Raw genomic sequence first — 13386 nt, forward strand, 5'->3', positions numbered from 1 at the left:
AATTAATGCAAAAATAAAACTATACACTAGTTAAGAATATTGTTTTTTCTTTTTTTTTTTTTTTTGTTGCTTTTTTTGCAATTGTATTGGTCGTCACCTATCGGCAGATATTGCAAGTGCAGACAGATTGATGATGGATAATTGTAGACTTGCCATTAACGCTTGCTCAATGCATTTAATTGAATATAAAAGCGGCCAAGAATTTGAACTAAATTAGTCGTTTGTTAACAGCTATCAACTGAACAACAAGTTAACTTTAACCGATTGTCATTTGTGAAGTGAGTTTACACACATAGGTTAACAAACCTTTTTGCGATATTAATTATAAAAAAACAAATCCTTTATAAAGGATTGATTTTTGTGTTACAAAGAGTTATAAACTTAAAAAAAAAAATCATATCACAACTATAAAAAAAAATGCCAAGGTCAAAATGCTAGGAAAAATGTAAAAAATACAAAAACAAAAAATGTCAACTGCTTTTTACTTCTTTATATAATAAAAAATAATTCAGTTCAATTTTTTTTATATTAAAGTTTAATTTCTTATATATTATATAAAAAAAAAACTTTCCTAAGTTTCAATTAAAGTTGAGTGCATAATATTAAAAATTACAAATTTACAAATTCAGATAAATTTTATTATAATAATAGTTATTACACTCAAAAAATATTATTAAATATATTTAATATTAAATATTATAAAATATTTTTCGACGAATTTAAGAAAATTTATTAGACATAAATTTTTTTTTGAGTTAAAAAGTTCCACAAATGTCTTTAGTACCATATCGATTCCCTCATTCCAGAGTACGCTAAGTTGACTTAGCATGTTTTGATGGAGTTCGCTGTTTTTTTATTCGGATTGATGTGAATTGCATCCTGTCAAAAGTTCGAATTTATTGGACATTTCTATCAAAAGTTATGGTTAATATTGTAACTAGCCTGTGTCTAAAATTTTAAAAAATGTCCAATCCAAAAAGGGCAAAAAGCTTTGTTCGATCTAAAGTGGTCTAAGTCATTTTTAGCCATGTTCTATTATCACCATTTTGAGTTCGTACATACTAAAAAACATTTATAATAAATATGATTTTGCGACCGAAAATAAGGACATTTCCATTTAATACGGGTTTTGAGAAATTTTAAAAACAAAACTTGTTTCTAGTTTCCTGTAAAATTCACTTTTTAGACTTAGCGCACTTTAGAATGTAGACATCGATATGAAGTTCAATAAATTTATTTATTTATTTTTTTTTTGTGTTAAAAAATTACACAAATATCTTTAATACCATATAAAGTTCAAGATGGACACATTTGTGGTAAAATTTACAAATTGTGAGAATTTCTAAACAATTTTGTGGGAAATATGAATTTAGTAAAATTTTATGCTTCATTTGTGTATAATTGTTTCCCCTTTTTATAATTCATTCTGTTTTTTACAAATCAGTTTAGTTTTATTAAAAAAAAAAAAACAACAATGTGTTTTTCCCCATTGGGTCCTTATGGCGATTTTACTAAAAGTAATACAATTTTCACATATGAATTGGAACCAATTCAATTTTATTTTTTTTTTTTTGTTTTCGCTGCCATCCACGACGTTTGTTCACTAAATCCCCCCAGCAAAAAAGGAGCAAAGAAATAGGTTGGATCCCCAATTTGTGATCCGCAAATAGTGCAAACTTGGATAATATCCAATGAATTTTACATGGGCTTGTCATAGGACGAAAGTACTCCATTTTTGGATCTTTTGCATTACTTTAGAAGTTGTGCCTTGGAAGTTCATTTGGATGAAGAAATTAAAAAAAAAAACTAATTTTTCCAATTTCACTTTTTATTTTCATCAGTATTTTTTTAAACTTTTATTTTCTTATTATCTAATTTTTACTGCACTGAAAAAAATATGTACGTGATATTCATCCACGACGTTTGTTCACTAAATCCCCCCAGCAAAAAAGGAGCAAAGAAGTAGGTTGGATCCCCAATTTGTGATCCGCAAATAGTGCCAACTTGGATAATATCCAATGAATTTTACATGGGCTTGTCATAGGACGAAAGTACTCTATTTTTGGATCTTTTGCATTGCTTTAGAAGTTGTGCCTTGGAAGTTCATTTGGTTGAAGAAATTAAAAAAAAAAACTAAAAAACTAATCTTTTTTTCAATTTCACTTTTTATTTTTATCAGTATTTTTTTATACTTTTATTTTCTTATTATTTAATTTTTACTACACTGAAAAAAATATTTATGTGATATTAAAGATTAAACAACTTCAATTTTAGGATGTGCAATTTACTTAATAGTGTGTAACAAATTTATTTAAAATAATGAAATTTTAATTAAAAGAAAGTTTATAATCTTTGCTTCAAATTTTTTTTTTTCATTAAATTTAGGACACACATTTTGAAAATTTGCATTCCTTCGTTAAAGTTTCATGTGTTTAAACAAAGGCAAAATTTCCTTAAAGTAAAGAAACACATTTTTGATTTAAAGAAATCGTCCTTAAATTAACTGAAATATTGAATCTTTACATTTAATAAAAAATGCTTCAAATATAGGCCAAGAGTTATTTTGAGGTTTTAGCATCTTTGGTTTAAAGTTTTTTTTTTTTTGGAATTAAGAAAATATTTTTTACTTCGAAGTATCCGTCATAATTTGGATTTTTTAACGGGCATTTGTTTGTATGTAAATAGCTTTATTTATATACTGAAAAAATAGAATGAAAATTCGATAAATGAGTTCTAGATCCCAATTTTAATTTTATTGATCCTAGATTTAAGGCCAGATAGGTCGCAAAAAAATTCCTTATTTTAAAGAACCCATATCTTTGGCTCGGAATCTATACCAAAATCCTTAAAGGAACGTCAAAATCTTTGGATCCAAGTAAACTTTTTTGATGCAATTGAAAAACTCCTTCGCTTCCACCGGGGGTGGAACCTGGGTCTGTTGGCACCATAACCGAACGTCTTAGCACACTCAGCCACAAGCGCCATTGAAGACTATTCATTAAGGTGTATATTCAAATCTCACCAGTGGTATAAATATATTTTACATTAAAAATTATTGTAATTTGCAAAACCTTCTCAATAGAAATTTGTTGAATCAATTAAATTTTTAATTGAATATTTTTTAAAACTCAATTAAAATCTTAATTGGAAAAATTTTGGTGAAAATTTTTTCTGTGTATAAATCTCTACCAGAAATTTCCTCTACCCATAAGAATTGCATTGCGATATTTGTTAGAGAAAATTCCGTGATACGTTATTATCGGCTTTTTACATGTTGCGCCTATACATACTGCTCTTATATCCAAAATTACCAAATCTCTTGTGAAAAATTTCAACAATAGATTATCTCCTCTTAGTAACGCTGTTGACATTGGAAAGTTTCTTTTACTCTTATAATTTTTTGCGTACATTAGTTAAATGAACTAAAAGCGGGAAAAAAATTATACACAAATGAAGCATAAAGACTTACTAGATTCATAAGTGATGTCAGCGTTGGTAAACTGTTTAGTTAAAATTTTCTAAAATTAACCAAAATTTGTCTTCCCAGTTTTTTCAGTGTATTTTACAAGAAAAGAAAATGCCATTAATCAAACCTATTCGACTAAGAATCGGGGTTGTGAAGTCGAGCACGTTTATCATCAAGTCTTCTTCGTTTCCTTCACTTGAAATTCCCTTACTGTAATGATCGCTATAAACATTAATTTTCATGCCAACCAAATTATCAAAATGGCTCCGTTTCATAAGTAACATACCGTACCATATTGCTCTTTGAGGCTTTAGCGGGTGTTTTACTTTCATAAATATGATCACGTACTTTTTGATTTAGAAAATAAATTTTTTAGTATCATTTCAACTATGTAATTTCTCATTCCTGTGCTATATCTTCTAGACAAAACTGTATTATCGATAATACGTTAGAATAAAAAATTATTAGAAATTTTTATATTTTATTACTGTATAAAAAAAATCGTTATTTTTATTAAATTAATTAATATTTTTATGTTCTCTACTCCCTCCCCCCCTCTCACAATATTAGACGCATTGCAAGATGAAATTCATTTTCGCTGTTTTCTTTGCTGCCTTCTTGGTAGTTGCTTTAGCCGATGATGAAAAGTACACCACCAAATATGATAACATTGATATTGATGAAATCCTAAAATCGGATCGTCTTTTCAAAAACTACTATAACTGTTTGATTGATCAAGGCAAATGCACTCCTGATGGTCGTGAATTGAAGACTGTCCTACCCGATGCCCTCAAAACCGAATGCAGCAAATGTAATGAGAAACAAAAGGAAAGTGCAGAAAAAGTGATTCGTTTCATCATTGAAAATAAACCCGAAGAATGGAAGAACTTGCAGGCTAAATTCGATCCCGATCAAGTCTACTACAAGAAATACAAGGAAGAAGCTGAGAAGCGTGGCATTAAAGTCTAAGTGACCCAAAAGCCCAAAAGGCCAAAGAAAAAAAGGATAATTCCAGAAAAATAAAAATACTCAAGTCTCAATGTAATGAAAACAGTGTTGTCCCTTTTTTGCCATCCTCAACAAAAACAAAAATGAGATCCAAGTATTATAGAAAATGTATTAAAAGTAATTTTATTTAAGGAATTTGTTGGCTGTATATAAAACAATAAAAATAAATCGCGATGAAGTAAAAAATATAATAAGTTTTTTTTTCTTTTGGGGATGGAATTCAAGCCCAGCAAGAAATACATCAGCAGTAAGAGTTTAGTTGCGCTTTTTGGTATACTATAAAGTAGGCAGTGCATCCACACTGCATGAAACGGTGGCAATAACGTAAACGAGTAATCAAACTAGTTTATGATCATTCGTTTACGTTATTGCAACCAATTCATGCAGTATAGATGCATGAAAGGTAGTGCCCCAGCAGAAAGTGGGGCACTATTTCAGCAGTTTGTAAGGGAGAGAGGCAGTACCAACTGCTTACAAAACAACCGAATCAGACCTGATTTTTGTGGACGATGTCCCGATTTAGAGCAACTTCTACATAGCGCTGATATAATTGCTCAATTTAATAGAAATATTGCTCAGAAGTGCTATATACTCTTGCTATATAATCAAAATTTTCTAAGAAAATAAAATGTTGACAATTTTTAATATAAATAAAATTATGACAAAATTCTCTATAGAAATAAAATGTTGAGAAAATTTTCTATAGAAATAATATTTTGACAAAATTTGCTATTGAAATAAAATGCTGACAAAATTTTCTATACGATTAAAATTTTGACAAATTTTGTATAGAATTAATATTTTGACAAAATTTTGTAAAAAATAAAATTTTGAAAAAATTTTCTATAGAAATAAAATTATGATAAATTTTTTAATATAAATAAAATTTTGACAAAATTTTCTATACAAATAAAATTTTGACAAAATTTTTCTATAGAAATAAACTTTGACAAAATTTTCTATAGAAATAAAATTTTCTACAGTAACAATATTTTGACAAAATTTTCTATAGACATATAATTATGACAAAATTTTCTATAGAAATATAATTATGACAAAATTTTGTATAGAAACAAAATTTTGACAAACTTTCCTAAAATAATAAAATTTTGAAAAAAATTTCTAAAAAAATAAAATTTTTACAAATTTTTTAATATAAATAAAATTTTGACAAAATTTACTATAAAAAAAAGTTTTCGATAAATTTTAACAAAATTTTCTATAGAAATAAAATTTTGACAAAGTCGTCTATAGAGCTTGAATTACAAACGAAAACATAAGAAAAAAACTTTTGACGATTTTTTTTATAGAAATAAAGTTTTGACAAAAATTTCTATAGAAATAAAATTTTAATAAAATATTCTACAGCAATAATATTTTGACAAAATTTTCTATAAAAATAAAATTATGACAAAATTTTGTATAGAATTAAAATTTTGACAAACTTTCCTAAAAAATAAAATTTTGACAAAATTTTCTAAAAAAATAAAATTTTGACAAAATTTTCTAAAAAAATAAAATTTTGACAAATTTTTTAATATAAATAAAATTTTGACAAAATTTTCTATAGAAATAAAATATCCTATAGAAATAAACTTTTTCAACATTTTCTATAGAAATAAACTTTCTATAGAAAGTTTTGTCAAAGTTTATTTCTATAGAAAAATTTTGTCAAACATTTTTGTTTTTTCAAAATTTTCTATAGAAATAAAATTATTAGAAATTTTTTTAACATAAATAAAATTTTGACTAAATGTTCTGACAAAATTTTCTATAGAAATAAAATTTTCTACAGTAATAATATTTTGACAAAATTTTCTATAGAAATGAAATTTTGACAAACTTTCCTAAAATAATAAAAATTTGAAAAAATTTTGTAAAAAAAATAAAATTGTTACAAATTTTTTAATATAAATAAAATTTTGACAAAATTTAGTATAAAAAAAGTTTTCGATAGAATTAAAATTTTAACAAAATTCTTATAGAAATAAAATTTTGACAAAATCTTCTATAGAAATAAAATTTTGACAAAATTTTCTATAAAAATTTTGACAAAAATTTTCTATAGAAATAAACTTTGACAAAATTTTCTATAGAAATAAATTTTTGACAAAACTTTGTATAGAAATAAAATTTTGACACACTTTCCTGCAAAAATAAAATTTTGACAAAATTTGCTAAAAAATACAATTTTGCAAAATTTTTTAATATAAATAAAATTTTGACAAAATTTTCTATAGAAATAAAATTTTCTATAGAAATAAGCTTTGACAAAATTTTCTATAGAAATAAAATTTTAATAAAATTTTCTGCAGTAATAATATTTTGACAAAATTTTCTATAGAAATATAATTATGACAAAATTTTGTACAGAAACAACATTTTGACAAACTTTCCTAAAATAATAAAATTTTGAAAAAAATTCTAAAAAAATAAAATTTTTATAAATTTTTTAATATAAATAAAATTTTGACAAAATTTACTATAAAAAAAGTTTTCGATAAATTTTAACAAAATTTTCTATAGAAATAAAATTTTGACAAAGTCGACAAATAGAGCTTGAATTACAAACGAAAACATAAGAAAAAAAATTTTGACGATTTTTTTTTATAGAAATAAAGTTTTGACAAAAATTTCTATAGAAATAAAATTTTAATAAAATAGTCAACAGCAATAATATTTTGACAAAATTTTCTATAAAAATAAAATTATGACAAGATTTTGTATAGAATTAAAATTTTGACAAACTTTCCTAAAAAATAAAATTATGACAAGATTTTCTAAAAAAATAAAATTTTGACAAATTTTTTAATATAAATAAAATTTTGACAACATTTTCTATAGAAATAAACTTTGACAAAATTTTCTATAGAAATAAAATTTTAATAAAACTTTCTACTGTAATAATATTTTGACAAAATTTTCTATAGAAATAAAATTATGACAAAATTTTGTATAGAAATAAAATTTTGACAAATTTTCCTAAAAGAAAATAAAATTTTGACAAAATTTTCTCACAAAATAAAATTTTGACAAATTTTTTAATAGAAATAAAATTTTGACAAAATTTTCTATTGAAATAATATTTTGACAAAATTTTCTATAGAAATAAAATGTTGACAAAATTTTCTATACGATAAAAATTTTGACAAATTTTCCATAGAAATAAAATTTTGACAAAATTTTCTATAGAAATAAAATGATGACAAACTTTTGACAAATTTTCCTTAAAAAAATAAAATGTTGACAAAATTTTCTAACAAAATAAAATTTTGGCAAATTTTTTAATATAAATAAAATTTTGACAAAATTTTCTATACGATTAAAATTTTGAAAAATTTTCTATAGAAATAAAATTTTCACAAAATTTTCTAAAAAATAAAATTTTGACAAAATTTTCTATGCAAATAAAATTTTCTATAGTAATAAACTTTGACAAAATTTTCTATATAAATAAACTTTGACAAAATTTTCTATAGAAATAAAATCTTAATAAAATTTTCTACAGTAATAATATTTTGACAAAATTTTCTATAGAAATAAAATTATGACAAAATTTTGTATAGAAATAAAATATTGACAAACTTTCCTAAAATAATAAAATTTTGAAAAAATTTTCTACAAAAAATAAATTTTTACAAATTTTTTAATATAAATAAAATTTTGACAAAATAAAATTTTCGATAGAATAACAATTTTAACAAAATTTTCTATAGAAATAAAACTGACAAAATTTTCTATAGAAATAAAACTTTGACCCAGAGAAGTAATATAATCACTCCAACATATTTCTCTAAAGTATTCCGTAATTAAATTTTTTTTACGTCTAACATTAAAATAAAAATGAGATGACTTCGATTTTTTGATCAAATTAAAATGTGCAATTTTAATACACGGCCTTATTTAAATCTGCACAAACTGAACAAAATATTTACCTTATATATCCAAATTTTAATTTTATGGATCCTAGAAAAATGTCTTTATGTTAAAGAAGTCGCATCTTTGGCTCGGAATCAATACCAAAATCCTTAAGGAAAGTGTAAAATCTTTGGATCCAAATACACTTTTTTTAAAAACATTTCTTTTTCTCAAGCTTCCCCTTCCCCTCTTGCTGCCCCTTCTCACCTCTAAAACACAGCTTCAATTTACAACAATATATTTTAATTTTTTATAACAGAAACAAGTTTATCTAATATTATTTCCAAACATATCATCAAAATTTTTACGACATTTACTTTTTAAAATTCTTTAGTTGAATTAATATTTATTTGCCGTTTTTCTCGAATTTATTTTAAGCATTTAATTCTTTGAATATTTCGTTAAGTATATACGTTCAGGATCATATTTGTCCAACAATTCTTCAAATTGTGATTTCCTTTTGTCTTTAAGGTATTGAAGAACTTCGTCAGCAATCTTCTTTTGCTTGTCACTGCATTTGTTGCATGCGTTTTTAAGGGCTTCGGGTATGGTAGACTTCAAATCGCGGCCATCAGGTGTACATGGACCCCTCTCAACCAAGCACTTGTGATAATTTTCGTAAAGACGATCAGAACCCAGGATTTCTTTATAATTGATATTATCATATTTGGTAGTATATTTATCATCGGCCGATACAGATACAGTCACGAAAGCCACTACGGCCAAAGCAAGACATAAAAATTTCATTGTAATTTGGCTAGAGCAAAAAAAAAAAATAATAAAAATCCATGTTATTTACAAATTAAGGAGAAAACTAAAAGGAACTAAGAATAAAGTAAATATAACCATAGCGATAGGCGAACACTTGTTTATGGGTAGCCAGACGGAATACCGTGACGCCTAGCATAATATCGCCAAATTACAATATATTTTAATTCCTTGGCGGCAAATGGGATAGTGTTTCCATCGCTTATCAAACAAAATTCCCCTTTCTCACAAGTTATTATCAACGATTGTCTCTATTATTTTTTTAATTGCTTCTAAAGAAAATTTCTTGCCTACAAAAGAAATCTTCGCTTTTCTAAAATTTCATTCCTCAGAAAAGAAAAACTCTTTTTTCAGTATAGACATTGTTGTTGCCTGGCCACCTGTGGTAACCGTACAGTTGGTAGAATTCTACAAAAATTGGTAGATTTTTTACTGTTTGGTAGATTGGTAGAATTCTTGAAATTTTCTAAAGAAATACAATGTTGACAAAATTTTTTATAAAAAAATAATGTTAGCAAAATTTTCAATAGATATAAAATTTTGGAAAAATTTTTTATAGAAATAAAATTTTACATATTATTAGAATTTTTAAATGCGAGTTAATTGGACATGAAGATTAAGGAATTGGTATTATTATGCTATTGAAAAGAAAATGTCAGATACCCATCTTACAAGCCTGACTATTTATACATATGTTTCAGTGTCGGCCAATCCACATTTCCATAGTCTCTAGTAATTGTATTTATAATTTTTATAACATGTAAAGTAAATGATTTGGACGAAAAACCAGCCTGCGTTGACATCAGGCTAACATAGAAATAAAAGTTTGATAAAATTTTCTATAAAAAAACATTTTGGCAAAATGTTCTATAGAAATAAAATTTTGGTACAATTTTTTATAGAAATAAAATTTTAGCAAAATTCTCTAGAGAAATTAAATTTTGGCAAAATATTCTATAGAAATACAATTTTGACAAACATTTCTATAGAAATAAGATTTTGACAAATTTTTTATAAAAAATAAAGTTTTGACAAAATTTTTTTTAGAAATACAATTTTAACAAATTTTTTATAGAAATAAAATGTTGGCAAAATTTTCTATAGAAATAATATGTTGGCTAAATTTTCTATAGAAATAAAGTTTTGGCAAAATTTTCTAAAGAAATAAAATTTTGGCAAAATTTTCTATAGAAATAAAATTTTGGCAAAATTTTCTATGGAAACAAAAATTTGGTAAAATTTTAAATAGAAATAAAATTTTGATAAAAATCTTTAGAGAAATAAAATTTTGGCAAAATATTCTATAGAAATACAATTTTGACAAACTTTTCTATAGAAATAAGATTTTGACAAAATTTTCTATAGAAATAAGATTTTGACAAAATTTTCTGTAGAAAAACAATTTTTACAAAAAAAAAATTATATTATATTTAGATAAAAATAAAGTTTTGACAAAAATTTCCGTAGAAATACAATTTTAAAAAATTGTTTATAGAAATAAAATGTTGGCAAAATTTTCTAAAGAAATAATATTTTGATAAAATATTCTATAGAAATAAAATTTTGGCAAATTTTTCTATAGAAATTAAAATTTGGCAAAATTTTCAATAGAAATAAAATTTTGGTAAAATTCTCTAGAGAAATTAAGTTTTGGCAAAATATTCTATAGAAATACAATTTTGACAAACTTTTCTATAGAAATAAGATTTTGACAATTTTTTTTATAAAAATAAAGTTTTGACAAAATTTTCGTTAGAAATACAATTTTAACAAATTTTTTATAGAAATAAAATGTTGGTAAAATTTTCTATAGAAATGATATGTTGGCTAAATTTTCTATAGAAATAAAGTTTTGGCAAAATTTTCTAAAGAAATAAAATTTTGGCAAAATTTTCTAAAGAAATAAAATTTTGGCAAAATTTTCTAAAGAAATAATATTTTGGCAAAATTTTCTATAGAAATAAAATGTTGGCTAAATTTTCTATAGAAATAAAGTTTTGGCAAAATTTTCTATGGAAATAAAATTTTGGTTAATTTTCTATAGAAATAAAGTTTTGGCAAAATTTTCTAAAGAAATAAAATTTTGGCAAAACTTTCTAAAGAAATAAAATTTTGGCAATATTTTCTAAAGAAATAATATTTTGGCAAAATTTTCTATAGAAATAAAATTTTGGCAAAATTTTCTATGGAAATAAAATTTTGGCAAAGTTTTCTATAGAAATAAAATGTTGGCTAAATTTTCTATAGAAATAAAGTTTTGGCAAAATTTTCTAAAGAAATAAAATTTTGGCAAAACTTTCTAAAGAAATAAAATTTTGGCAATATTTTCTAAAGAAATAATATTTTGGCAAAATTTTCTATAGAAATAAAATTTTGGCAAAATTTTTTATGGAAATAAAATTTTGGCAAAATTTTCTATAGAAATAAAATTTTGGCAAAATATTCAATAGAAATAAAATTTTGGCAAAATTTTCTATAGAAATAAGATTTTGACAAAATTTTCTGTATAAATACAATTTTTACAAAAAATAATATAAAATTTTGATAAAAATAATGTTTTGACAAAATTATCTGTAGAAATACAATTTTAACAAATTGTTTATAGAAATAAAATGTTGGCAAATTTTTCTGAAGAAATAATATTTTGATAAAATTATCTATAAAAAAAAAAATTTGGCAAAATTTTTTATAGAAATAAAATTTTGGCAAAATTTTTTATAGAAAAAAATGTTGGCAAAATTTTCTATAGAAATAAAATTTTGGTAAAATTTTCTATAGAAATAAAATTTTGGCAAAATTTTCTATACAAATAAAATTTTGATAAAATTCTCTAGAGAAATTAAATTTTACAAAATATTCTATAGAAATACAATTTTGACAAACTTTTCTATAGAAATAAGATTTTGACAAAATTTTTTATAAAAATAAAGTTTTGACAAAATTTTCTTTAGAAATACAATTTTTACAAATTTTTTATAGAAATAAAATGTTGGCAAAATTTTCTATAGAAATAATATGTTGGCTAAATTTTCTATAGAAATAAAATTTTGGCAAAATTTTCTAAAGAAATAATATTTTGTCAAAATATTCTATAGAAATAAAATTTTGGCAAAATTTTCTATAAAAATAAAATTTTGACAAAATTTTCTATAGAAATAAAATGTTGGCTAAATTTTCTATAGAAATAAAGTTTTGGCAAAATTTTCTAAAGAAATAAAATTTTGGCAAAACTTTCTAAAGAAATAAAATTTTGGCAATATTTTCTAAAGAAATAATATTTTGGCAAAATTTTCTATAGAAATAAAATGTTGGCAAAATTTTCTATGGAAATAAAATTTTGGCAAAATTTTCTATAGAAATAAAATGTTGGCAAATTTTCTAAAGAAATAATATTTTGATAAAATTATCTATAAAAAAAAACATTTTGGCAAAAAAGTTTGGAAAATTTTTCTATAGAAATAAAGTTTTTGGCAAAATTTTCTATAAAAATAAAATTTTGACAAAATTTTCTATAGAAATAAAATGTTGGCTAAATTTTCTATAGAAATAAAGTTTTGGCAAAATTTTCTAAAGAAATAATATTTTGGCAAAATTTTCTAAAGAAATAAAATTTTGGCAATATTTTCTAAAGAAATAATATTTTGGCAAAATTTTCTATAGAAATAAAATGTTGGCAAAATTTTATATAGAAGATTTTTTGTTTGGAAGTTTTTTTGGTTGAATTTTCTACAAATTTGGGTAGATTATTTTTGGCTCGAGTGGCAACCGAAAATTTCTTTTTTTTTCTTTAAATAACTTATCAATTAACAAGACAAGAATATTTAATATTGAAAAATTATGCCATATTGACATCAAAAAGACTTGAAAACATGAACAAATAATTTTTTTCCGACTATGTTGTTTTATTTGTTCACCTATCGCTATGGTTATATTTACACGCTCATTTAAATAAATTATAATAATATTGTCATTGTTATACATTGAGACCTCTCAAAAGTGGACTCCTACGGTCACCTAAATTTTGTCCACATTTGGGAGGTGTGTCCAGTTATGAGAGATTAATTTTAATGTGTTTATATAGGGAATCGTCTCAAAAAAATTGTCAATTTTTGATAGGTTTCCCGTTTTGTAGAGTGTCCACATTTAAGAGGTTTCACTGTATTATACATATTTTAATTGTCAATTGATTTTTTAAAAACAAAGATCACTGTTTTGAATAATTTATG

The 13386-nt window shown here is 23.2% G+C and overlaps 2 protein-coding genes across 3 annotated transcripts in view; one reads left to right on the top strand and one right to left on the bottom strand.

The window, feature by feature from the left end:
• The first annotated feature begins 121 nt into the window (after nt 1–121).
• Nucleotides 122–4668, top strand: LOC142239468 (ejaculatory bulb-specific protein 3-like). Its single transcript, XM_075311261.1, has 2 exons — nt 122–278; nt 4037–4668. Exon 2 carries the CDS (start codon nt 4049–4051, stop codon nt 4433–4435), a length of 387 nt encoding a protein of 128 aa, XP_075167376.1. The 5' UTR covers nt 122–278; nt 4037–4048; the 3' UTR covers nt 4436–4668.
• A 3945-nt stretch (nt 4669–8613) lies between these two features.
• Nucleotides 8614–13386, bottom strand: part of LOC142238151 (ejaculatory bulb-specific protein 3-like) — a 48075-nt gene continuing 43302 nt past the window's right edge. For both annotated transcript variants that reach the window (XM_075309708.1, XM_075309709.1), the window contains exon 2: nt 8614–9149. In XM_075309708.1, the coding sequence (XP_075165823.1) occupies nt 8774–9139 (366 nt within the window). In that variant the 5' untranslated portion in view covers nt 9140–9149 and the 3' untranslated portion in view covers nt 8614–8773. The remainder of the gene's footprint in view (nt 9150–13386) is intronic.

The sequence above is a fragment of the Haematobia irritans genome, chromosome 5 (assembly GCF_050003625.1).
Source record: "Haematobia irritans isolate KBUSLIRL chromosome 5, ASM5000362v1, whole genome shotgun sequence".
NCBI lineage: Eukaryota > Metazoa > Arthropoda > Insecta > Diptera > Muscidae > Haematobia > Haematobia irritans.